The sequence below is a fragment of the Ascaphus truei genome, chromosome 1, assembly GCF_040206685.1.
Source record: "Ascaphus truei isolate aAscTru1 chromosome 1, aAscTru1.hap1, whole genome shotgun sequence".
Classification (NCBI taxonomy): domain Eukaryota; kingdom Metazoa; phylum Chordata; class Amphibia; order Anura; family Ascaphidae; genus Ascaphus; species Ascaphus truei.
In genome coordinates this window covers 354,099,460-354,126,170 of record NC_134483.1, presented here as the reverse complement: position 1 = coordinate 354,126,170, position 26,711 = coordinate 354,099,460, and the positions used below count along the sequence as shown (strand labels likewise).

The 26,711-nt window shown below is 41.5% G+C and overlaps 1 protein-coding gene and 2 long non-coding RNA genes across 3 annotated transcripts in view; 2 read left to right on the top strand and 1 right to left on the bottom strand.

Annotated features, from left to right (window-relative positions):
• The window catches only part of EIF4E (eukaryotic translation initiation factor 4E), a 25,601-nt gene extending 4,572 nt beyond the window's left edge, over window positions 1–21,029 (bottom strand). The window contains exons 1-3 of the mRNA XM_075609591.1: window positions 20,847–21,029; window positions 4,421–4,521; window positions 2,364–2,459 (exon numbers count right to left, since the gene is read on the bottom strand). Coding sequence (XP_075465706.1) covers window positions 2,364–2,459; window positions 4,421–4,521; window positions 20,847–20,864 — 215 coding nt within the window. The 5' untranslated portion in view covers window positions 20,865–21,029. The remainder of the gene's footprint in view (window positions 1–2,363; window positions 2,460–4,420; window positions 4,522–20,846) is intronic.
• LOC142499761 (uncharacterized) lies at window positions 19,922–26,711 on the top strand. The gene is made up of 2 exons (XR_012802731.1): window positions 19,922–20,280; window positions 26,158–26,711. It is a non-coding gene; the product is annotated as an uncharacterized LOC142499761 (long non-coding RNA).
• Window positions 20,306–22,841, top strand: LOC142499757 (uncharacterized). The gene is made up of 2 exons (XR_012802730.1): window positions 20,306–20,756; window positions 22,604–22,841. It is a non-coding gene; the product is annotated as an uncharacterized LOC142499757 (long non-coding RNA).

The window sequence follows — 26,711 nt, the reverse complement described above, 5'->3', positions numbered from 1 at the left end:
CCTGTATGTGTTTGCACTTGTGTCCTTATTTGTATTCCCCCGATTGCGGAATAGGTTGATGTTTTACAAATAAACATAATGGCAATGATGGTGCCGTGTAACACAAGGTAATTACATATCACAAGGGAGAACAATGAGGGAGAACAATGAAGCCTGCTACACGTGTGACATTTTAAACAGAAATTGTCTCAAATTTTGTGATGCTGTTATATTGACAGAATCAGACCAATACCATTTAACAATTTTTTAAAAAAAAATGCTGTATTTGATTTTAGCCTAAAATGTTTTTTTCCCATCCCTATTCTTCTCGTTATAAATTCTTGTAAATCCCTCAGTGAGATATAGCTCATCGATGACATCATAATGCACACAGCCTGGTGGCAAATAAGGAGAGTCAGATAGCTATTAAGTTTAGACAGAAAGCAGACGAAGAAAGGAGGAAGTCAGTATACATGGGAGGAGAAAGCAAGAATGTTGGAGGAGAGGCGGAAATAATTGGTAATATAAGGCAGCGGTACGCAAACTCCCCGCGCACCCCCTACATGCTCCCTCTGTTGCGTCCCCGTCGCGTCCAATGATGCATCAAATGACGCTAGGGGTCATGTGATGTCACGTGACCCGCAGCGCCATTTGACGTCACTTATCCATGGCACCGGGCGTTATTTGACGCCGTGTTGTCAGAGATGCGTGACCAGAGCCCGGTAATTAAGTTTAGAGGCCTCACACTCTCAGCGCGGGACCTTTGTAATCACCGTGACCCCCCCCCCCCCCCCCCAGAAAAGTCTCGGGCACGTGCACCGCTGATGTAAGGTATTACATGAAAGATGCAGTGGAGGGAGGGCGGAGAGAAGATTGGGTAGAGAAAGGAGGGGAGAGGAAGAAAAAAAAATAACACCTGTCATTTTGGTGAGGGCAGGGTTGGCTCATGGAGCACGTTTGGGCTGAGCCCTAGTATATTGGGATGAAGGAGTGGCTCAGTGAGTAAAGGCACCGACTGAACAATGACAGAGTTTTAAGTAGGGAACCCAGTATCAGTTCCTTGTAACCTTGGGCAAGTCACTATCTCCCTGTGCCTCAGGAACAATCCCCCCCTACAGATTGTACGCTCATCTTGACAGGGACTGTAATAATTTTGGGGGCTGCGTACCACGAACTCTACTGTAATTCTGAAGCGCCGAGTCATTGGGAGAAAGGCGTTACATGAAATAAGCAAGATTTTTAAAAAATAATTAACTATATTACTGCTGGGGGTTAGTAGGGAATTGTTGGTCAGTTTTTGATGGTGTTAATAAATCTACTGTAGTGCACCAGCATAGAATATCAAGTCAATGTCAGGCCATAAAGATCTCACCGTCTACTGCTCCATACTTCAGACCGATGTAATAACATGACCATCATGGTCTTGAGGAGGTATCACAAATCTATATGCTGTGAAGTGTTTCCCTGTGCTGAAAAACTTTTACACACACGGATAAGGAGGGTGGCAAAGACTTCAAAGGCCAATGCATCAAATACAAAGCCACACTATACATTTTTAAATTAACAGTTTGATAAAAATGGTTAAAAATAAAATAAGACTAAACAAAATGTTATATATACTAGCTGAAAGTACCCGGTGTTGCTCAAATTTTAAGAAACCAACCCTACCATCTTCTCCTCCCACCCATCTCTGTCCTACCCATCACTTCCCATTAATACCTTAGGCTGCGCTTATAGTGCCTTGCAACAAAACAAAAACAAAATCAATTGAGTCCGTCGCATGGGCTTATAGTAAGCGCGACTGTGACGGAGTAACGTCACGACTGAAAATTTGGAAGCCGGCTAAATTTGATTTTTTTAGCGACAGTCGCCACATGCGACGGTCTCTAAACCAATCAAATTGCGCGGCCCTCCCCCTTTAGTGACGTCACTGGCGACAGTCGCAAAAAAACAAACTATAACTGTCGCTGGTGGAGACGTCATCGGTCGCGTCGCCAGCACTATAAGCGCGGCCTTATGATGTACCCAATTCTTCCACCTTCTCCAGCATTCATTTTCTCCTCACGTGCTAATGGATTTCCTCTTTGTTTGTTTTCTGTGAAAAGGTTATAGCTGTATTGACTCCATGTCTGCCACCAGGCTATGTGCATTATGATGTCATGTGCTTGATGCATAGCCTACCAGGTACACCACCCAGTGGCTGATTTGCTCGTCAGAAATTGTAATACATTTCCAAACAGAAAAACCTGCTCCTTGACCTCAGGAACCATCATGCAAAATGTGGTTACGATATCTTAATATCTTAAGAGATGTCCAAATCAACAGCGAACAAACAAAACTTACATAAACAAATATATTATTATTTTTTTTTTACATATACTTACGCCCAAAAATCTTCAACAGTGTCAAACTTTGAAATCAGGCGAAGGTTCGCCTGCCAAGTTTTGCTTTTATCATTTTTAAAGAACCAAAGGGCCCATCTAAAAAAAATAAATAAAAAAAATACACATTATGAGGAGTTTAGACATTGACATGGTAAACAATGATGTGCAATGTAGACTCTGGTTTCTGTTGAGCATTCTATTATGGAGAAATTTATTGGAGGTGTGACACCACTGATGATCACCACAAGTTCTGCCAGATGCACGACCCCGTCACTGAAATGGTTAAACGTTAAAACAAATAAAAATGTAAAATGCAGTCACGACGACGCTTTAAATTTTAAATACTGAATTGCTGTGTGTGGCTGGTCTCTCTAGCAGCGAGATTGTCCAATCTGATCGGCTGTTATAAGATACTGCATACATGCTAGAGCTGCAGGTCCACTTAATCTGCTCCATTTTCTCCCTGTTTGCATGGTGATATTGTGAATGGCATATTCCAACAAAATGTATGTCATACGGGCCATCTTCCCAACGTAAATATACAGTGCAGTGACTGGCCGCGTTCACTACACTGAAATTCAATACTTGCATATACCAACAACAAGAATCCAAAAACTAGACGTGGACCATGAGAAAAAACAAGTTTATTTGCACAGATTTATAACCTAAAACAAAAAACAAAAATAGGAGCGCATGAAAATGAAACCAGAAGAAACCAGAATTAATACATATATTTTTATCATGAAAAATCATTCATCATACAAAAAATACACATAATACAGTAATATAATAATAACCTTGTCTAAATTGACACAAATAAATTATGCACGAGCCCTAGCCACACAGGAATAATGGATGTAAACACCCAAATGCACAACCCTAGATTGTGACAGGGAAGGAGAGGTGCTAGGAATGCAAGATGTTATAGAAAAAACAGACCTTTAGGCACTAGAATTCCCCTTTGTGCTCCTCGTGGCAGGTAGGGCTCCACCAGCTACACAAACTATACCGTCGTCACGGCCGTGCGTCGCTGCGTTATGACATCACCAACATGTTTCGTGTCACATGACACTTCATCGGGGCTTGGCCATAGACACTCAGAGGGGCACTAATATACCACCCCTGGTTCCTATATTAACCAATAGGGAACCATGTCTTATTTCAGGCTATCAGACCATCCAATCAACTGCTCACATACTAATTGACAAATCAATATAACTAAATGCCAACAGTAAATTAGAAAAATGATAATACATGCATGACACTTACAAAATAATACACACACACACACACACAAATACATAACATGACAACATGTGTCATGTTATGTATTTGTGTGTATTATTTTGTAATAATCTAGGGTTGTGCATTTGGGTGTTTACATCCATTATTCCTGTGTGGCTAGGGCTCGTGCATAATTTGTGTCGATTTAGACAAGGTTATTATTATATTACTGTATTATGTGTATTTTTTGTATGATGAATGATTTTTCATGATAAAAATATATGTATTCATTCTGGTTTCTTCTGGTTTCATTTTCATGCTCTCCTATTTTTGTTTTTTGTATTGCTGATTATGCCCCGCTGATCACGGGAGATTGGGAGCTGCGGGGTGACACCGGGTAGCCGTGAGAGGGGGGTCGTTTGGAGAGACAGCGCGCTCAATACAAATTTTCAGATTTATAACCTACATATTTGTTCAGAGAACAGTTTGTTTAGTAGCTGCAATTGCTTGCTTTAGCACTGCTGAAATGCCAATCAGGCTCCTCAACTGGCAGCCCATGGGTGCAGTGTGGCCAGTGGACTTCATGTTAGCTGCATAAGCAACTAGTATGAAATGAAGAGCAATTTTACACCTGTTAAAATAATGTAAATATATAGGGTACACGTAAAATATGCTTACAAAATGTTGAAATGCAATAATCCAAGTCTTTAAATGTATCTAAAATTATATTACAATAAGCTTGAGGCCCTTCTACTCCTACATTTTTGGGGTCTAGCCCCATTTGAGAAGTAGTGGAAGAGCCCTGCTGTATGCATTAGGGAAGTGTGGCTCACCTATTTTGTAGTGGATGCTTAATGTAGTTCTCAGGGCTCACAACCTCCTGCCCAGTCTCAGTTTTTTCCTCGTCTGTAGGTTGGGGATTGTCAGTGGTTTCCTGCATAGAACAAAAAGAAGAAAAGATGCATATGCAAGAATTACAATTCAATCAACATTTTCAAACTGTAGTAGGCAGGAAATCAAGTTACAATTGTAACAGCGATTGATGGTACAAATGCCAAAATAGACCTAGTATTTCTATTAAACCTAATGCAACGTTTTTGGCAAACCTACAATCTGTCTTATATCGTTACAGAAAAAGCTAAAATATTGGTCTTCCGTTACCAAATCAAAAACTACCACATAAGGTAGAAACAAATGCTTACTATGTAGATTGGTCAGTTATAAAATTACCATTTATTGCTGAAAGCAATTTTTTTCCATTTATACAAATACATTTTCTAACATTGTTGGTGGCCGCTTTAGACAGACCAAGTGGCAACGATGAGCATCATTACTTCACACACAAAAATAAATAAATAAAAAGGGATGATTGTAGCTCAAATTGATAAAGATCACAAGAAAGGCAACTGAATGGATTTGTGGGATCAGGTGATAGAAGTCTGATCTAAAATTGCCACAAAGCAGGCTACATACCAGGTACACGCAAAAGTTATAGCAAGTAAAGAAAAGTGAGAAAAACAAACCCTGCTACACAATGAGCAGTCACATCTCAGGCAGGTGCAAAAACCGGGCTGTTCAGATACATGGCTCTAACCATGCAGTACATTACTCATGAACTCAGGGAAGCTGCATATTGCAAAATGTATGTTTAATATTTTTGTTATACCCGTAGTACAAAAACACTACAATGGTCCCGTCTTGTACAGACTTTTAGGAAGAGACCAATTTACCTCAGTCTCAGACAGCTCAAGTGGCAGAGAATAAATCCCCTAAGTAGCTAAAGACACCCCAACAAAGTTCAAAACAACACACATTCCTATTAAGCTCAGACTCCAAAACCCACCACACACACACCGAAAGGAGTGCTACTGAGCGTGGCAAATGTATACAACCAAAGTTGGAGTTAGAGCTTGCTGGGAATGTGTGTGTTAATTTAATTTCTAACTGGCAACAGTTGTTTGGAGGTAGATGGCCCCTCCTACCAGAGCTCACCCCTCCCCCCACCTTTTTAACTTAGGAGGTTCTCTCATTTTGCTGTGTGGACAAGACCCACTGAGATTGTTTCCCCTCATACAGAGGTAAAAGGAAAGGTTGACAGTTTAGTGTTGGGACCTGCAAATTTGGTTATACCTTGACGTTGGTATGCAGGCTTATGATGCTTTGGCCAAAGGGTTTAACTAAATAACCAAGAAAACGTTATTATTGAAGTATTTGTACTTTATACCATATATGTTTTGTCAATTGGATTTAGCATTGGGCACCCCTGCCTTTTGTTGTATAAAGTTCAAAACTAGTCAGACACAGGGACAATGTCATATTGTCTAGAACAAGTGTTTGAACTTCCCTATGCTAAACACATAAATTAGCATCTTCTGTTTACTCACAGAATATTCAATTACACTCCCATTGGCAGATTTAGCATTGGCATCTTAAGAGTGCTGCATCTTAAAGTGACCATCTTTAAGTGAGAATATATAGTTAGACCATAGTTTATATAGTGTATTTACAGTTGTGGGAAAAATAAAGTACACCCTCTTTGAATGCCATGGTTTTTCATATCAGGACATAATCATCTGTTCCTTAGCATGTCTAAAAATTAGGTAAATACAACCTCAGATGAACAACAACAACACGACATTACACCGTGTCATGATTTAACAAAAATAAAGCCAAAATGAAGGTGTGAAAAACTAAGTACACCCTTATTGCTTCCATTGGAATTAATATGCTAAGTAGCAGACAGGCGCTGCTAATCAAATGCCCTTGATTAATTGATCAGCAGCAAGTGTGACCACCTCTATAAAAGCCAAAGTTTTATCAGTTGGCTGGTCTGGAGCATTCAGGTGTGTGTTAACACAATGCCAAAGGTAACTTACATATATATGTATACATGTACCCACACTTGGCGCTTATGTAAACAAAATGCCCCCCCCCCCCCCAGCATTGAGCATGCTGGAAAGTTAATTTTTTTGTTTACATAAGCGCGGAAGCGCGTGTGCCCGCGCGGGGACATAGATATATATGTAAGTAACATGCGTCCCCGCTCAGTACTTGCGGGGACGCAGCCTTAGTCTACACACTCACTTGGCTCAGCTTCATGCAACATTACCTACCTCTGTGATAATGAACTTGCTATGTACCTCAACTTTGTTCTTTCTTGTGGCCTCATGAGAATGTTACTCTCTATCCTCCCTCCTGGCCTACACCCAACATCACCATACACCCTGAATTACTCAAAAGCCTTGTACCATCTACTGAATGTTGGTGGAGAACTCTGAAAAACAGCGTGGAGGACAACTTTAACCAGCCCAGTACCTGCTGTGACGGCCGTGGAGCGGATGCTGTAGCTGTGAATATCTTGTCTGACCCTATGACCCAGTGTGGTCTGAATGCTCTCAAACAAAGGCACTTATGTAAGTGAAATACTTTGTGTTTTTAAAAATTAAAAACAGTATTATACTATTTTGCTTTCCCCTTTTTTTTGGATTTCCCCCCCTCTATATGGATCTGGAGTACCTGTCTGGAGACATAAGTTGGTAACTTTGAATAACCACAACGCTTTCATTTCATGTTAAACACGTGAGTGCAAATTTTATAGAACTTCCAGCATTGAAGCTATTTTGTTGGAGTAGACAATATTGCACTATTTTGTGTTTTCAATTTCTTTTTCATGTCCTGATGTGATTTGCGCACCTGTTTCTCCTTCGTTTGCTGATTGAATTTGGTTTGAATTCTACGTCAGGAGCTGCACTCATTAAGGATAGTATATCATCTGTGTCACTTTTGATTTATTTGTGATATTATTTGCGCTTGTTTTTCTATTTCACTACCATCTACTGAATGTTGGTGGAGAACTCTGAAAAACAGCACACCAACACCACCGCTCACTCTAATGGCAAACATCACAAATTTACAACTTCCATACTACAGTACTCAAATTTCTACTCATAGCATAACTCTTTAGCAGGTGATATTTAACTTAACCCAGGCCATCCCTTCTCAACTCTGTCCCATACCCCTGAGAATACCTCTTTCAAATTCCAAAAAGGTCTGTCACACATATAAATATCCAGAGCCTGCAACCCAAACTGGATGAACTAAGGGCATGATGTCTTATGCATAAACCCAAAGCCATCGTACTCACAGAAACATGGCTAATCCCCAAGACCCGCAATGCAAATATTGCCATTCAGGGATACTCAATTTCTAGGAAATATAGGTCAAAAAGAGGAGGAGGGGTGTTCTTTTATTATTGCAGACACCTTACAATTTACACTGTTAAATTGTCCCCCAAGCACATCCTTTTGAAATCCTAGTTGGCAAAATCTGCCTCCCCTTTTCTAAGCCCTTCTTGGTTGCTGGCATCTACCGTCCCCATAAAGCCCCTGTATAGTCCCTGACTGATATCACCTAGTTTCTTGTCTCCATTTCCTCTCTGAATGATTCTGCGCTCGACTATTTCCAATCCGAGTTTTTAAAACTCTGTTATACCCATACTCCATTACACAGAATAAGAGACGAGGGGGCAACCTTCCGTGGGTTACAACTGACCTTATAGCTCTCTACCATTTCAGGGATACCTTGTGGGAAAGCTACAAAGTATGTCACTACCAAGGATCTTAATCACTACAGATGCATGCGGAACTTGTTCACAAGGCAAACAAGACACGCAAAAGCACAACATTACTCTGACAATCTCCACCAGAATACATCAAACCCAGCTAACTTCTGGAAGGTTATCAACAATATATTCCAGCCTTCTAACCATCAACAACCAAGTAATATCACCAAGGGGGATATTAGTCTGACAAATCCCACTGACATTGCAAATGCATTCAATGATTACTTGGGGTGTGCTACTAACTTATTGGTGAAACGCAATCCAAACCACAAACATGAACCTCATTCTGAGAATACCCCTATAGCCCCACCCCCTCCCAACACTGCTCACAATTTTCAATTTGTCCCAGTATCCGAAGGAGATTACACAAGCGCTCCTCAAATTAAAACCAAGCAGCCAATGTGGACCTGATTTACTGCAATCCAAGTTCCTAAGACTTGGTGCCCCATCCATTGTCAAACCAATTGCTCCCATAGTCAACTCTATTCTGTCTGCAGGCCATATCCTTAAGACCTGGAAAACTGTCAGAGTTGTCCCTATCTTCAAAAGTGGGGACAAAAACACTGTCTCAAACTAGTGGCCAATCTCTCTTCTCCTAATAATATCCAAAGTCATGGAAAAATGTGTCCACTCCCAACTAAGCGATTACTATACCAAGATAAATTTCCCTAGCCAATTCCAACCTGGCTTTCGCCCCAAACACTCCACCGTAACTACCCTGCTAAAAGTTTGCAATGAAATTCAGTGTGGAATGGAACGGGGACAACACACTGGTACAATATTCCTAGATTTTGCAAAGGCTTTTGATACTGTTCATCATGTTAGCGCAGCGCAAACTTTGAGCTGCGGAACCCTTCCTGGGAGCCGCAGCGTTCGCGCCCCCCTCTGCCGATGGCTCGGCGTCAAATGACGTGTGTTATGTGACATCACCCCACCGCGTCATTTGACGCGCATTGCCATGGAGACGCCACGACCCCGCTGCGTAATTAGACGCCGTGTCGCCGGAGACCCGGCTGGCTGCAGATAAGTGAGTTAGAGGCCTCACCCGGCATTTAATTTAAATGCCATGGGGAAGAGCGCAGGGCCTCTGTAACCGCCCGCTCCACCCCAGCAAAATCTCACGCCCCCCAGTTTGCGCACCGCTGGATCATGTTATCTTTCTTAACCTCCGGTGCTCTGGTATAGGGAAGCATGCTTTAAACTGGCTTCATTCCTTACTATCCAGGTAGATCCCAACATGTGTCTCATGCTCTAACTCCAACCCCTTGGATATCCCCTGCGGTGTTCATCAATGATCTTCCTACAGCTTGTAAGGAAGCTTCAATACACGTACTCAAGATGACACAATCTTGTATCCACACAGCTATAGCCTCTCCGATCTTTAACACATACTTCAATCTGACTTTGAGACTTGAAAATTGGATTTCCCAAGACAAACTACATACTGACAAGACTAACAATGGTACTTGGGACCAAGGATACATTTTTAAAGCTTCCAGTGACTGAGCTCCAGATCAGAACCAACGCAACACCACCCTAACTCCTGTTACTAGTTTTAAATATTTGGGCATATGGTTTGACTCCCATTTAACATGTGGGATGCACATGGATACCGACATACAAAACCTATGCCAAACAAGGTGTACTTTACAGGAACAAATCCTCCCTAAGTCTGCTAGTCAGAAAGCATATCGCACGGGAGATGCCAATGCCAATTATTGACTATGGGGACATAGTATATGGCTCGGCACTACAAACCCACCTTCGCAAACTTGATACCCTGTACAATTCAATATGCTTTTTTGTTCTCCACTGCAACAACACACATCACTGCAAAATGATCAAAGAACTAGATTGGTCATCACTTGAGTCTAGGCGCAAAGTTCACCTTTCCTGTCTTGCCTTCAAATACTTTCTGGGCAAGCTACATATCTATCTGAACAAGCTCCTCACCCCTACCACATGCAGCACCTATCTGAGATGTGACTCCAAAAGACTGTTCAGCAAAGTATCCAGCCGCTCCTTTTACTGTGCACCTCACAACTGGAACAATCTACCGGAGACTCTCAAATCCACCACCAGTCTAAATTCTTTCAAAACTAAAGCTGTCTCACATTTTAATCTGGTCTGTAACGTTTACACATAAAAAAATGGATATCTATCTATATATCTAATCTATCTCTATATCTATCTATATCTGTGCATGCAATGTATTGTATATAATGTATACCCTGCTCACTTATGTAACTATGTATTGTAACCATGTATTAGGCATCTTAAATCTAAGCCCAGGACATACTTGAAAACGAGAGGTAACTAACTCAATGTATTACTTCCTGGTAAAACATTTTTATAAATAAATAAAATTTAGCCAAGCAAACTTGTAATCTAATGATTCAGATTGCCAATTCCACTGCTCCTCTAACTGTGTTAACCCCAATTAAGTAGCTCATTCCTGAAGTAGTTGACCTACTGTTTTTGGTAAAAGTAAATAACATGGCAAGCAATGAACTTTGGAGTATAATTACATTAACAAAATATGACAAAAACACTGCCCACTCTGGTGAAAATATCATACAATCCAATTCCATCGCTACCACAGATACCGAGAGAATAGAAACATCCAAGTCCCAATGTCCTCTGTGTAACCTGCACTATTCGTTATGCCCTTTACCTTTGTGCCGAAGAGTGCACGTCTGCATTTTAATACATCAATATCAGTTTCAAATGCATCAGGACCCTGTGCCAGAGCACACTACATGCTGTCTATTCCTGTAACGAGGTGTTCAGGAACGTTCCCAATTAACACTACAAACACATGGAGCGCTCTCCATTTTTTGCTTTTAAATTTTGTGGAAAACGGGCTTCAATTAGGTGATTTTACAAAACTTTCATAGAGTTTTAAGTTGGCACAAAACTGTGAACCACTTCACAATGACTTGACTGGTAAACCAGACATGTCACAAAACCCAAATGACATCCCCAGTGCAGGAAAGCTAGCAAATTAGGAAACAGGAGCAAAACTGACACATGTGATCACAAGACATGGCAGCATTAGCTCAGAAACCAGCTTAGTGATTGGGTCCATAAACATTAAATGCATGTTTAATGTATTGTTTGGAATATGTACCCTACAACACTTGAAGCTATGCATGGAAACCTTTTCTGGCAATAATGCAGACATTAGTAGATTGCCCATCAACTATAATAGGATATCATGTTAATGCCTTTAGCTTATTCAGTTGTCATGTTTGCATGATGGGTGGTTTTATTATCTGGACATAGACTTTAGCAATGAGATTAGCATTGCAATGAAAGGAAACAGGTTTTTGGGGGTGCCAAAAGACAATTACCCGACAAGTTATTGAGGAACCAACCAGGAGAGGGGCAATACTGAACCTAATAATATCAAACACTGTAGAAGTAATAACACATTCCAGTACGGGAACATTTGGGAAACAGTGATCATAACATGGTCTCATTTGAAAATAAATAAATAAAAAAAAAAAAAAACATTACAGTATACGGGTTCAACAAAGACTTTACATTTTAGAAAGGCAGCTTTTAATAAATTTAGGAGTAATCTACAAGAAAGACATTGGAATAATCTTTTTGCAGGGGAAAAATGTGGAAGATAAATGGGCAGTCTTTAAAACATTGTTTGAAGAGAACACCATCAATGTTCAATGTTTACCCTTGGGTAATAAATATTTAAAAAAAAACATGTCAACCAATGTGGCTAAATAAACAGGTAGGGGAGGAAATGGAAAAGAAGAGGCAGGCGTTTAGATTCTTGAAGTCAGAAGGGACGGAGGCATCATATAAGAATAATAAAGAATGAAAAGGGGGGGGGATATAAGATTGCTATAGAAAATAAGATCAATCCTAAAAAGTTATTTAAGTACATTAAACGAGAAAATAAAATATTCCCCTTCTGAGATATCATTGGATAATATGTCACTGGGGTTTTTTGTTTCCTTCCTCTGGATCAATATACTGTCAGTACGGATATAGGATAAAGTATCTGTCGTCTAAATCTAGCAAAAGTTGAAATTGATGATGTATGTCTTTTCAACCTCATCTACTAAATGGATTTAAAAAAACAAAACACGTAATATATTGCTTGGTCTACATCCTTTAATAATAATCTTTTGCTCATTTAAATCCAAAAGGACTATTTTTGGGCTCCAATTGAACCTAGTAACATTTGGGAAGCGATTAACTGCATTTTGGGATACATTTTGCTGCATTGGTGTTTTTTTTTTTTTCATTTTAAGTTCCCTACATAATTTTTTTTATTAAAAATGGGACCAGGGACTCCGGAGACAAGACTTTAAATTATTCCTGGCGGCGAAAGCGTGTTGAGGTGTAGTGTCATGGTTTTTGGGAGAGATTGCTCATTTTTCATCGAGTCAGCTACATAGCTCATGTTATGACCCCTTACAAAACCCACGAGTCACATTCAAACAGGTATGTCCATCTGGGCAGTATGTGATTAAAAGCTAAGTGGAGCACGTTCATTTTCTTTTTACCGGCAGGAGCCAAGAGACTTCTATAGTGTCTGCCCATGCTACAATTGATCTTTTCACTGAATAATCTGTACAACTCACCTTTAAATAAAAAAGTCTAGACTCTTGCTCTAGTTAATGCCTTTCTATAACTACCATACCTCCATTGCTTATATATCTGATGTACATGCTTTGGGAATGCCTAGCCAAGCAAATACACAGCAAAAAAACATGGGGTGCTAAATTGTGGAGGCTTAAGGAAAGAAAAAGCCATTGAGGCAACAGCTTTGGAGCAGCAATCAGCTCTATTCAACGTAATAAAAAAAAATAAAAATAAGAAAAGGGTATTTTTACTATTGTTATGAGAGATTATGTACTCGCATCTATCTGGTGCTTCAGCGGTTAATGGTGCAACAATGTATTGGGTTTATGACAGGTCAAGACACTTTCTGGGTCTGTGCAGTGGGGGGGGCCTTCAAAGAGAAATTAATTGAGGGGGCTATCATGGATAGCCCACTAAAAGTGACACATGAAGTTTAGAGGGTTGTAAACGCTAACCAGATACTATTCTGTCAGCCTCAAAGAAACCTCAAGGTTTGTGAAAAATTACTGGTGCATTCCAGAGCAGTGACACAGTTGAAGGACTTTTTTTTAAATGAGAATATCCTGTGACGTCATCTGCTGTACATGCTTAGAGTCCCATTTATGTGTTCGTGGCACAGAGGGGCATGTACTGACACCATACACTGCACATTTGTCACTCAAATTTAGGATTAAGATGGTCATGATTAGTCTTTGCATTGGTCATGAGTGCCAGAATCTGTTAATATGACTCACGTATGTCTAAAAATTAGAGAAGGGAAGTTATGAGTGCGGTTATACAATTAAGCATGGTTTAAATGTAGTTTGTAGCAGTTTCTTTACTCCATCATAAAAGTGTCAATCTCGCAACTGATTTACGACAGGGGTGAGTTTATGTTGTTTCAATGGGGGAAAAATAGGATACAAGTCTGAACAAGGTTTATGAAAACCAGATTTCTTTGGGTTAAACGCATGATTTCTCACCATTACTACGCCAGTGGCCTCTGTGAGAAAACCTATGACATATGGTAATGTACTGTAGAGGGATTTCTATTATATGTGTTTTATCCTGTTTTAAGAAACGGTCCTGCATTTACTGTACACTGTATGTTCTTGTACTCCTTTTTCTTTAATCCAAGCAGTGTATTTTTATATAAATTAAATGTTTTTAAAAGTGATGTTTTGGGCTCTGAATGAACTTTTGCATACTCATGAGTATTTACATTTTGGGACACATTTTGCTACAACAGATTTTGGTGTGTTAAGTGCATACTTTTTTCTATCAAACAGGGACCAGAGACCCTGGCAGATTTATTCATTACATATTTTTGCATCTCTTGGGTGGTGGCAGTGTATAGATATGATTGCAATTGAGTAAGGATTTAATATTAATTGAAAGTACCTTGCGGAGAAGAAAGGCGCGTTGGCTTAAGTAGCCGTGTGTATTAACCCTGGCTGCATATCTAAGTCACGTGCTCACTTGTGTGCTGTTAGTGACAGATGGTATATGGGGACGGATTGAGGGGAGATATTGTTCGAGTGACCTTTGCGAAGGTGAAAAGTGGGACAGCTTGCGAGCTGTTAATTAACCCGTGTCCCGTATGCAGATCACGTGCTCACAGGTGTGCCGGACGTGACTGCCTTTATCAATATTTTGCCAGTTTGGTGTTTATTTTAAGCTAGCCCGCCATTTTAAATTCTGGAAATATCCGTTGCTGATAATTTGCTTCCTATGAATGTTAAAATAGCAGCGCCCATTAACAATTGAGGTTGCCACAGTAACACAAACAGGTGAAAACTCAGCAAAAAAAAAGTTTTGAAAACAATGTTAGAAATAGAGCACACGATCTGCAAGGCCATAGTGCAGGCATAAGGCGCCGCTCGCCCCTGCTGCAGAGGCGATCCGTGCACTGTGGGATGAGGAGACGCGACAGGAGGCGTGGCCGTGACATCAGGGAGCTGGTTCGTGCGCTCTATTGCCTGCCTCAGAGGTACGGCCTTTTGTTCGCGCGACTATGGAAACGGTCTACGGTTACGTTAGGACTGTGGTGGGGTTGCAGTAATGCACACTTATCTTAATTGCCAACTCTCGTAATTGAAATAAATATAATATTACACTGTACAAATGCAGTGTTGAAAAAATTACCACTTTAAATAGTAAGTAAATGCAACTTTTATATGCAAATTGACAAGTTCCCATTATAATAGCTTTGGAGCAGTCAGGGTCCTTTATGGAAGCTAGTTCTACAGAAAGTTTGCATTTGTAATGAACAGTGGGTATACTTTTATCAATGCAGAGGAAGCCTAAACTGTTGCATAACAAAAGAATCTGCAGAGATTGCCTTGCTGTACAAACCTAAAAATACTGATCTGCTTGACAACATCTACCAATGCAGACTTTACTGTTTCTACACAATGATTTCACCTACAGCACACTTTTGAAACCATCTAGAATGGTCTTTTATTACAACCAGCAAGAGCGCAACAATTTTCTGACACTGGTCAGAAACAGATTCTGATGGAAAGGATGACAGACATTAAATCTACTGCAAGTGACAGAAAAATTAACAGCTTCATGCTGCTACAAGAAACACTAGTACTCAAATAATGACAGCAGAATCAACATGAACCAGAATTATGTATTAATACCTGAAAAGAATTTGGCAGTGAAATTAGGAAACAAACTATCCTCAGAACTTGCTTGGTAGAAAGGGTCTAATTTCCAATTCCTAAGCAATGAAAAGGGCTGAGCACACCTAATTTTTTTTAATGTCACTATGAAAGAAGTCCATTCAGCAGTCTTATCTTTTGCAACATTTGCCTCAAATAGGTATGGGCACATAAGTGTACCAAAACAAGTAACATAACGGTGGCAGCATGCCAAAAATCAACTTTCTATCATGTCTGATGTAGTTATGCAACTGTGTCTGAGGTGATCACAATACCTTTTACAGTATACAGTTTCACCCTCTACAATAATTCTCTTATTCTATTGAAAAGTGAAATAAAAGGTGAAAACATCAGGAAGTCTGTTCTGCTCAAGTTTATGTTCGAGTCCTATTGTAGTCCAAGTGTATAATGAAAGTCAGTGCTGATTCATCTCAACCACTGAATAGGTCACCTGCGAGAAGACAAACACACGGTGTGTCAAGATGGACATGTTAAATAAACTGTGTCATGCTAAAAACAGCACGTGGGTAGCTTACTGGAGAGATCAATATAAAAGTGGAAACTAAAGCACAGGACAATGTACATCTCCACTCTTGGATATCAAATGTACTCTAATATCATGGCAAAGTATTAAGATAGGACAGGCTGCCTGGCACATGGAATATATCAAGAACCATGTGTAGTAAAACACGACAGAAAGCAGTGGCTTCTGCATACAGAATATATTGTAAAGGGATTCTCAGTAATTACAAACCATATTTCAAATAATGTTTTAAAAATAGATTTTAAATTCAACCAGACAAATCAAATTATGGCGAGTAAAGAAGTTAGTATAGACAAATAGGTGAACCCCCGCAGCTGTCTGAAGGCGGTTGGTGTAGGTGCTCCCTAGGTAGGTATCAGTAATCAGACGAACAAAGAGCAGAAACCTAGAATGGCCCTCTGAACACCTGAAGGGTGATATGATGGACACGTTAAAACTTATACTTTATTATCCAAATTAAAATAGTGGGTATGAAAACGATAATTAAACGCTCTGATCCTATAAGTATGAACACTCAGTTAGGTGTTCTGGATCAAACTCAAATACTCTGCACTTAAACACTAAATTGTGTACTGCAGTATGAACAAGAGGGTGTGATAGACCACTGTTCAGTGTGAACCAGGGTGCCGCTAAAGAACTCTACTGTATTAGTGTGTGCTAGTATAGAGACCCTGAGATGATAATATATAGCAAATTGACATGAAGAGGTGGACCCTAGCCAGGTCTGCCAGTGTGCTGAATGGCAAGGTATCTGACTAGATAATGCGGGTCCAGGCCACATGTAGATATGACATAATGATGTAAAGTCAAGATGCTAAAGGTATAAATGACCTGAATATCAGGGTCTAAACAGTCTAGTTCAGTTCCACTGGGTGTGTGATAAACCCTAAGTAAGGTGAAGCTGAGTTAAAAGAATCTCAAAAATTGGTCCCATTCCAACTAAATGTGGAAGTGAAATACTAGATAAACACTTAATGCACCAGTAGGCTTGAACAGGCAAAAACTCAGTGTAGAGTCTGTTCAGAAACCCCTCAGGTGGAGACAAGTCTGCAGATACTATGGTTGCGTTACAGAAATCCAAAAGGTGATTAGTATCTGTATGGTAAACGGTACTGACCCAACACCAGCTCTGTTGTCAGAGCTGGTCTCTAAAGGATCAGTACTATATGAGAGGTAAAAAGGTATGCGAACATAGTAACGGTGTATTAATATACAGCTGACTAAAGTCATACCCCTATAGCTAGGCACGTCAACTTTTGCCAAAATGGGAACCCTGACTATCAAGTTTACTGGCATTGATAAATACTCCCCTGGGATTAAGTAAGCAGTCAAAGTAAGCAGAGTACATTACACAAAAGACTGTTCACACTGCCCCGGTCAGTCTCCGGTTATGTGCACCTCACGACAGGAACAACCCAGAGACTCATTGCCACCTGCAGTTTAAATAATTTCAAGAATTCAGCGCTCTCTCATGGTAATCTGGTCTGTCACTGCTTCATACGCCCATAATCACATTACCCTTAATGGTCCATGAAATGTCTGTAAATTGAAGAATAACTTCTGTTCATTTAATTGATTCCCTTGTTTAACCAATGTCTGTTCTGGACTGAAAGTTTAAACATGATAGGGGAGTTTACAATCTAACCCAATTTCTAACATACTTCCAAAGTTTCAAGTTGTCAACCCATTGATAACTTCCGGGGCGGGAGACCGGAGCTGCGCAGGAAGGGGGGGGGGAGCGGAGAGAGAGGGGGAGAGGAGAAAGAGAGAGGGGGAGCGGAGAAAGAGACAGGGGGAGTGAAGAGAGCGCAACATTTTAATCCCAGGCAACGCCGGGTCTCTCAGCTAGTCAATGATAAATTACAATGATCAGGAGCAAACTAAATTATATATGATACCACCAAAAAAACTGTAGACGCAATTGGCAGCTAAAGGTATACATCAAGGCACCCATATAACCGTGTACTTTATATGAAACTATGTAACAACTCCTATACTACAGGACCAGTTTCAATATTTAGAACGTGTGCAACAAATCCAACTAAAAAGAACACGTAAAAAAACTTAAAACCATAACAGTGCAATGAATAGGGCAAAAACTTGATGTGAATTCCTGTTGCGTGCCAACAGATGATGCAAGTTAGATTTACAGAACATACAGAAGGACCCAATTAAAGGTTCACAAAATCCAATCTTATTTTAGATACCCAAGCCTTAAAACTGACTCAGGGATAAAAAAAAAAAGTTAATACAAGTGTAATGAAATATGCTTGTAAGAGTCAGCAGGGTGACTCAGTCAAAAGTGACAATTACAAAAATGATGATGACCCGACTCCAGGAGAAACAGTTTACCCTACTAATCTACATGTACTGCCCCACACCCCTGGAATGCCCTCCCCCTCAATATCCAACTAGCACCCTCTCTATCCACCTTTAAACACACCTGCTTAACGAAGTATACTAGTAACTCCGTGGCTCATACTATACACCTCATACATAAACCTTGGCCCCTTGCAGAAAGCCCTCCTACTGTGTCTGTATGTTCTTCCTACCAACAAATTAGATTGTAAGCTGTTCAGAGAAGGGACTTCCTTTCCTAAATGTTACTTTTATGTCTGAAGTACTTCTTCCCATTATGTTTTGTTATTGATATGATTATCCCGTGTATTACTGCTGTGAAGCGTTATGTACATTAAGGGCGCTATATAAAGACATGTATACATGTATGGTACAAAAGATAGTCATGCTCTGTCCTGCAATATACTCACCCTCACCTAAGGAACAAAGGCTGGGGATTCGTCAAGCTGCAATGAGTGGCATCTCATCTGAATCCCATGGTAATTGGCATTCACCACTGGATCAGACAGCGATACTATGCATTGCGGCTTGAATCTCGGCCAAAGTTTAGAGTAATTTCATTTTTTTTAGGCCAAGGGAAAGAAAATGGTCAAACCTGAAAAATTGTCAGTAGAGTTGATCCAATTAGTGAATATTTTCAAATGATCGTTCTCTAGTAAAGATTTTTTTTGTTTGTTAAATAAGCCCATGCTATAAGGATATCGAAACTATACCCAGTATCACTTTGGGTGAGGTTAATTAACAGAGGAATCCAGTAATCTTGTAACTGTTAGATGTGTCCAGTACCCAAATTAATTATGTAATGTCTATAGATTATGTATCGGTTACATGGCCTAAAATTATTGAGATAATTAAGCAAAAGTAGCACAAAAGTTGTGAAGTGTCGATATTAGATACAAACAGCTGTAGGTTCATTTCCCCAAAAGATTGTATTGCAGAAATAACCATATAGCTCAGCAAAGGATATTAAAAAAGGCAAATTTAAACTGATTTTACTCTGCATTCCATTGTTAACTTTCCTATGTACAACTGGACGCTACAACTTGCAGACCATGGGCCAAATCAAGCCCATGAATAGCCATGGAGGGGGGCCCTTGACGTTTAAGTTAAAAGGTTAACACAAACGCATTTGTAAGTATATATGGTACAAACTAACAAATGCTAGAGTATAAGCATATTTGTAACCATTGTTAAATATCATTGAAATACAATATATAGTGTCCTCAGTCCTTTTTTTCCCACAAACTTTTTGGAAAACGAGCTGAGGAACATAGTATAAAGTCCTCAAACATGGAACACTGGATAATTCGATGTCAATAATGGAAACACATTGCATAGGAAGAGACACCTGCCCACAAATCTACTTTTCTGTATGATGCACAGTATAAACATTTTCTGATACTTAAAAAAAAAATCCAGATTTAAAAATAAATTAACCTTCTCCCCCCACCTTTATTAAAATGTCTTGCTATAGGGCACTTCAAATTTTGCGCCCTGACTTTACAATGCCCTCACCTCCTCAGAACTGACATAACTACACGATCCCTGGACAGGTAACAGACAGCTGCGCGGTGCCAGTGCAGGGACACCTCGTGTTCCACCTGCATCATTCGGATTCCAGCGGGGCTTGTGACGTCACAGTGCGGGTTAGAACCCGACACCCACCGAGAGCGGGCAGAGCCTGGCTCCATCTCACCCCTCTGGTGACGGGGCAAGAGGGGGTGACAGCGGGGCCGGGGCATGCATGCGAGCAGCACGAGGAGGAAGTTGGCCACAGCGCATGGAAGGCGCCGTCTGAATGAGCGAGAGCCAGCGTGAGAGGAGGAGGAGGAGGAAGGAGAGAAGAGACGAAACTAGTGAATCGCGTACTTTTCCTGGCACGGGGAGGAGTGCAGCACACTGTGAGGCAAAGTACGCATTCCTGCAAGCAACTAAGGCCAGAAAAGTGTGTGTGTGTGTGTATTATATCGGCGCAATATAAGTTTTCTATCAGCAATAAGGGATCCCAGCTCGGTGGCCACACTCTGCCTCCATTTCCTCACACCCTGGCCAGGGGTTGGCGGAGTCCGCCGTTTCCCTTCACAAAAAAAGCCACATGCTTTCACTACTGGTGCGTCCTCGCGGCAGCTGGCGGCCGTTACAGCCGCGTGCCGCCTCTCACACTCAATAATGGAGACAGGAGGGGGGGTGCACGCGCGTCATCATCTGTACGCCAAGAGCGCGACCTCTCCGCTAACCGCCACAGACTCCGGAGCATGAGCTCCGGGCGAGGTGGCGGAGAGCCGCCGTCTATCCATCACGTGACGGTAGTGCGGCCGACTGACTGCAAGAGACACGCCGCCTTCTCTCCGCCGCCTCCCCCTCTCCCGCACCGCCGGCGGGTTAAGGTGAGCTCAGCCCGCTGCCTGCAACCGTCTCTCATTCCCCGTTCTCCCTCCCGCCCATGTTTAAAACCCGAGTAACGCAGGCACACTCACCGGTTCCACGGCCGCCATTTTAGATGGATGTGACTGCACAGCCGCCGCTGGCAGGAAAGAAGAAGAAGGAAAAAAAAACCATTCAAACCCGGTTGGTTTGCGGCGTGGCACGTGACGTCTGGCAGCCGCTGGGCCTGCGCCGCGCTGCTGCTCCTCCCACCCGCTGAGCCAGGGCGGCGCGGGGGATGCTGGGAGTTGTAGTTCAGAGTGCGTATAGTGACCCGGTTCCAATTGGGAGAGGCAGGTGACGTCACTATAGTGGGCGGGGCCCCGTGGGGTTATTAGTTCTATGAAGGGCACAGGGCGGCGTCCAGTAAAGATGCAGTCCCATTTATCACCATGTGCTGGGAGTACTATACAGAGGTGACAGCACACAGCCATGCTGCATATTCTATACAATATCTGTTGTATATGGGTTTTATTATTATAATTATTTTTTTTTAGAGAAAGATCACTGCGGATCCCCAAATAAACATGATTAGTACAATTTAGGGATGGAAGTAAAAAAAAAAAAAAATAGAGGGCATCTGTTTATGGCAAAATTGTATGCATGATATTTCATGTTCCTAGAGGCAATGGTGTGGCCATATTCTTCCATTGTATGTCTATATACATATGTAGTTTCATGTCTCCTCCTTGGAGTATTATGTCACAACATACCCATTGAATCCATGGAACATCTGTGGTATTTTGAGGCATACCGGAGCATGTTGAGTTATCTCAGGGAGCAATGCTACTCCTGTATTTACCCAACATTTCTTACGAACTAGTGCACCGTCTTCCTCCTGCCTTTGCCTTCAAACTTCTTCCGCATGTTTAACTTTTGAGATTCCCATGCCCTCCCAAGAGGACATTTACTATGGTCTGTTGTGGGATAAAGTGATAGGACAAGGAGTAAATGCTACACAACATAATATAATAAAGAGATTGATACAGTTACCGGTGCTCCCATCAATGTACGATCGGCTGCGTCCAATCCACAGCATACAGGAGGGATAGAAGATGGGGCACACGAATTTAAAAAAATAATAATTTATTAAAGCATACACAACGTTTCGACCTAATAGGTCTTTGTCAAGTGCAAAAAAGTGACTTCTGTAGTTCTGCTCAATCATGTGCATTAATCCGCACTCAGGTGAAACTGTCCTTACAAAAGTAAAAAAGTAGTCAATGAGCCACATGTAGGTAAATCTCAGACTCGCTTCCCTCATTGTTTTACTTCTTTGGTTCTCAACCATTTTTACATTGTGCACCTCCCTGCTAGAAAATATTTGTTCCGCAAACCCCTAACTAATAAGTTTTATTGTCTACTCATCAGACTATTGCTAACAGAACTGATTGGCCGATCCCAGGCAGCATAGTGTCTTGAGATTGTGGGTGGAATAGAAACTTATTAAGGGCCCCAAACTGCACCTCGGAGTGTGCAGACAGCATGTGTGGTATAGCTGTCAATACTGCAATGTCTTCCAAAGTCACACCCCACAATGCCTTGATGCTGTGCAAAGCAGTGTGAGGAGCAACTTTGGAAGCTCCTTTTATAATTGACAATTATACCACTCACGCTAAAGTGCAGTTTGAGGCCTTACTAAGTGAGCAGTCACCACACAGGCTCAGGAACCCACTACTGTCTGGGATCTGCCATTACAGATTTATTCGGGCAAACCACTTGGAGACACCTTGGGAACCCCCTGTCGGGAATCACTGCCCTAAATTATCACTCTGCTACTTTCAATACTCTTTATTACTCGTTTCTTCAGATTGCAAGTTATCGTCCATTCAAGTTCACCCAAAGACAGTCAATGTGCTTTTGTGAATTTCCATGTACACTCCCAGAAGCCCTTGAGGGAATGGATGCTGCTAATGATTTATTCCAAATGATTTGAACTTGAAGGGACTGTTGCATTGTTTATTTCAACCTTGTCATCTGTGAATATTCTTTGTTCTTAAATATGCAAGTGTTCGAGTTTTAATAAACAGTGAAATGTAGTTACAGAAGCTACAGTCTGGGCTCCTCCATGGTTTGTGGCATCTTGTTCAGGAAAGAGTCATACTTTTACGCAAATTAAGTTCAAGGGTGACATCATAGGTATTGTTTACAGGAGAAGGGGGTAAGATGGTCCGTGGTTCACAGCAACTTCAGCAGCCAACGCATGGATGTCTAAAAAAACTTTATTGATCGCTAGCAGCAAACATCAGGCAACCACTCTAACATGTTTCGTCCAGGCTATGGACTTTTTCAAGGAGAGACTGACACGTGACGCAAATGTAAACACAAACGTTAATAATGGGGGCACGCAGGGATGTCGTCGGGCGGGATAGCTGTGCCTGGTATTCCGGGTGACCTCCGCTGAAAAGTCTAATTCCCTGCTCAAAAAACATAAATCCCCTAAATCTCCCCGCAGCCCCGCAAATCAAAGTGATGCGTATCTAGCTCCCTACACCCCCTCCCCCACTCCCAAATGCCAGATCATGGCTTGCTCTACAACACATCAGGGAAGATGAGTACACTGGCCACTGTGTAGAAATCACTTATATTGTAAGCTCTTTGGGGTAGGGTCTCCTTTTGCCTTATGTCAGGGGTGCGCAAACTTATCTTCATGCCCCCCCCCTTTCTCCTCTCCCTCCGGATCGTGCCCCCCCCCTCCCGCACAGCCCCGGCATCAGGTGACATTATGTTGCCATAGCAACGTGATGTCACATGACCCCGTCGCCGGTTGCCATGGAGACGCGTTGTTGGAACCAAGGTACGTAAACCAGTTACAGAGGCCTCACGCGATCCCCGGCATTTATTTTAAATGCCTTCTGGGAAGTGCGGGGCCTCTGTAACACCCGCGCCCTCCCCCAGACAATCTAGCGGCCCCCCCACTTTGCGCACCGCTGCCTTATGTTGCCATTTACCTGTTGCACTTATCACCATTGTTTGTCATTTATTTACCTTGTATTGTAATTTTGTGAAATGCTGGATACATTGTTGGCGACATATAAATAAAATGATCCAGAAAAAAAACCTCATAGCGCATGGGAAAGAAAACATAACATAGTATATATAGCCTGTAAGGATAATGGGTTATACCTCACTTTGATAGTTCAAACTGACAGAATTTCTTCTTGATAAAGCCTTTCTATGCAATAGATCAGACACTGGTACTGCCGGGCCTCTCCTTCCCAAACACCATCTCAATGTGTTTGAGCAAAATATGTAAAGAGATTTTGCAAAAGGCAACCCATAGTGTAATGCGGTTTAATAGAATATTAAAATCATAAAAAATGCACATTGCACTCACAAATTGATAGTAAATAGTGCGCAGTTTGAGTAGTTTTAACTCAGTGGAACGGAGGCCTGCTCTGCCTGTCTGCCCCGGCATCCAGCGTCCGTGATATCCAGTGCAGAGTGCTTCGTCACGATCTCGTCTCGCAATGTTTCGACAACCCACTGGTTGAATGTCTCTAACTCTGGCGCCGTCTCTCACCCTACGCGGTTTACACAAGCTTCGATAGGGGCGCCGAAAAACATCGCAAGACGAGATCAGGATCCTCACGAGACGCGGAAGCACTCTGCGCTGGATACCATGAACTCTGGATGCCAGGGCAGACAGGCAGAGCAGACCTCCGTTCTGTTCCACTAAAAGTTGAAACTACTCAAACAACGCACTGTCTACTATCAATTTGTGTGTGCAAAGTGCATTTTTTTATTTTCAATTAAATGGAATTACGCTGCGGTTTGCCTTTTGCAAAATCTCTTCTCATATTTCGCTAAGACACACTGATATGGCGTTCTGCGGCGGTGAGGAGAGGCGCAGCAGTACCGATGTTCAATCTATTGGCTATAAACACTTTATCAAGACGAAATTCTGTGAGTTTGGACTATTATCCTTAAAGGCCACACACACTCTCTCTCTCTCTCTCTCTCTCTCTCTCTCTCAGCATGTCAATTGTCACTATTGAATCAACACATTAATTGTGCGCTGTTCTATTTTTCTTCTTTATAAATAAAATGATACATACATTCATTTAAACAGTGTGAGGCCGTGGTCAGTAGAACACCGTGATCAGTTAAGGATTTCTATTATCCGCAGGAACTCTATTTTATATTGGTAATGACGTTACTAATGCATCTTTCATCCTATGGAAATACATATGGGGGTCTATAAATGAAGGCAATTTTGGAATAAATAAATAATAAACACTTGGCTCCTCTCAGCATCATTGTATTTAGGTTAATTGTTCCAGTTCTGTGCAGTATGTGTCAGCTTGCATTTGTGGCATGTTGAAATGTAGGACTTATGAGGACATGACACACAACAGAGTGTATAAAATGCAACACCCCTTTGAGGAAGTAATGATGTAGGTCATGAAATGTGTCAGGGGTGGAGATCATCAAGGCGTCCTCTTAAATAGCCAGTGATATATATTTCCTTAATTGGTAAATCAATAGATAGATTTTTAAAGACTTAAATGTAACGTTTGTTTACTGACGTCCTAGACCAGGGGTGGCCAACTCCAGTCCTCAAGGGCCACAAACAGGTCAGGTTTTCCAAATATCCTTTCTTCAGCACAGGTCATAATGACCGAGGCACAGATTGAGCCACCTGTGCTGAAGCAAGGATATCCTGAAAACCTGACCTGTTGGTGGCTCTTGAGAACTGGAGTTGGCCACTCCTGTCCTAGACAAAGCCAACACAGTATGTGGAGAAAACATTTTTTCTCCGTGAGCAAACGCAGACACAAAGGTACTGTACAAAGTTGAAGGCCAGTAGTTGGCAGTTTATTGTAATATGTAGCGACAGTCGACAATTGAGTAAATTGTGAGTATATAGATATTACAAGTCAAAAACGAGTGAGAAAGTAAAGGGACTATTACACATTTTCAACATTGTCAAAAAATAAGTACTGTACATAATCCTGGTCACGTACAGCACACCTGTGAGCACGTGACCTGTATATGGGACAAGGGTTAATACACAGCTATCTAGCTAGCCCAGTCTTCACCTTCACAAAGGTTTCTCAAATTAACAATATCTCCCCTGAATCCGTCCCCATATACCATCTGTCACGAACAGCAAACAAGTGTGCATGTGTCTTAGATATGCAACCAGGGTTAATACACACGGCTACTCGAGCCAGCTCACCTTTCTCCTGCGCAAGGTACTTTCAATGAGTTAATATTAACCCTTACTCAATTGAAATCGTATCTATCCGCCTCCATCAGACAAGAAATATGCAAAATATGTCATTAATATATATTATATTGACACTGGAGCACACTATATACAGCTACCCCTGATCACATACTAAAGGATATTTATTGCAGGAAAAGAGAGAAAGAAAAAAAGCCCTATTTTCAGGACACATTAAGGACTACAAGATTCCAGAGATCTCACAGTGAAGAAACAGGACGCAGGAGCACCTCCCACATCGAAACGCAGAAGGATGGAGGGCTTACAGCTCATAGAGCGAACACACAGCCCCCACAGCAGTACGAGGGAAGGATAAACTACTCAGGCAAGAAGACTGACGTCACTGTAGATCGACGGGGCGACGATGACGATGCTGGAACGCATGGGCATGCGCAGAAGAGTCCCGTGACGTCACTGGAACGCACAGACCGGAAATGAACACAGGAACCGGAAATGAACTCTCATGGACTGTTATGGCTATGCATGGAGATAGCACTGATCAGGGGAAGCGGACTGGGAGCAGCTGGGGTGATTATGTAACTGTTTTCACTTGTTTTTTCATTTGTTTGATTAATGTTGGAGGGTATATATACTAGGTAGACCCTCATTTGAGTATGCCTTGTCACTTGAAAAAGACCTGTTGGTCGAAACGTCGTGTGGCACAATAAATTCATTATCTTGAAATCCG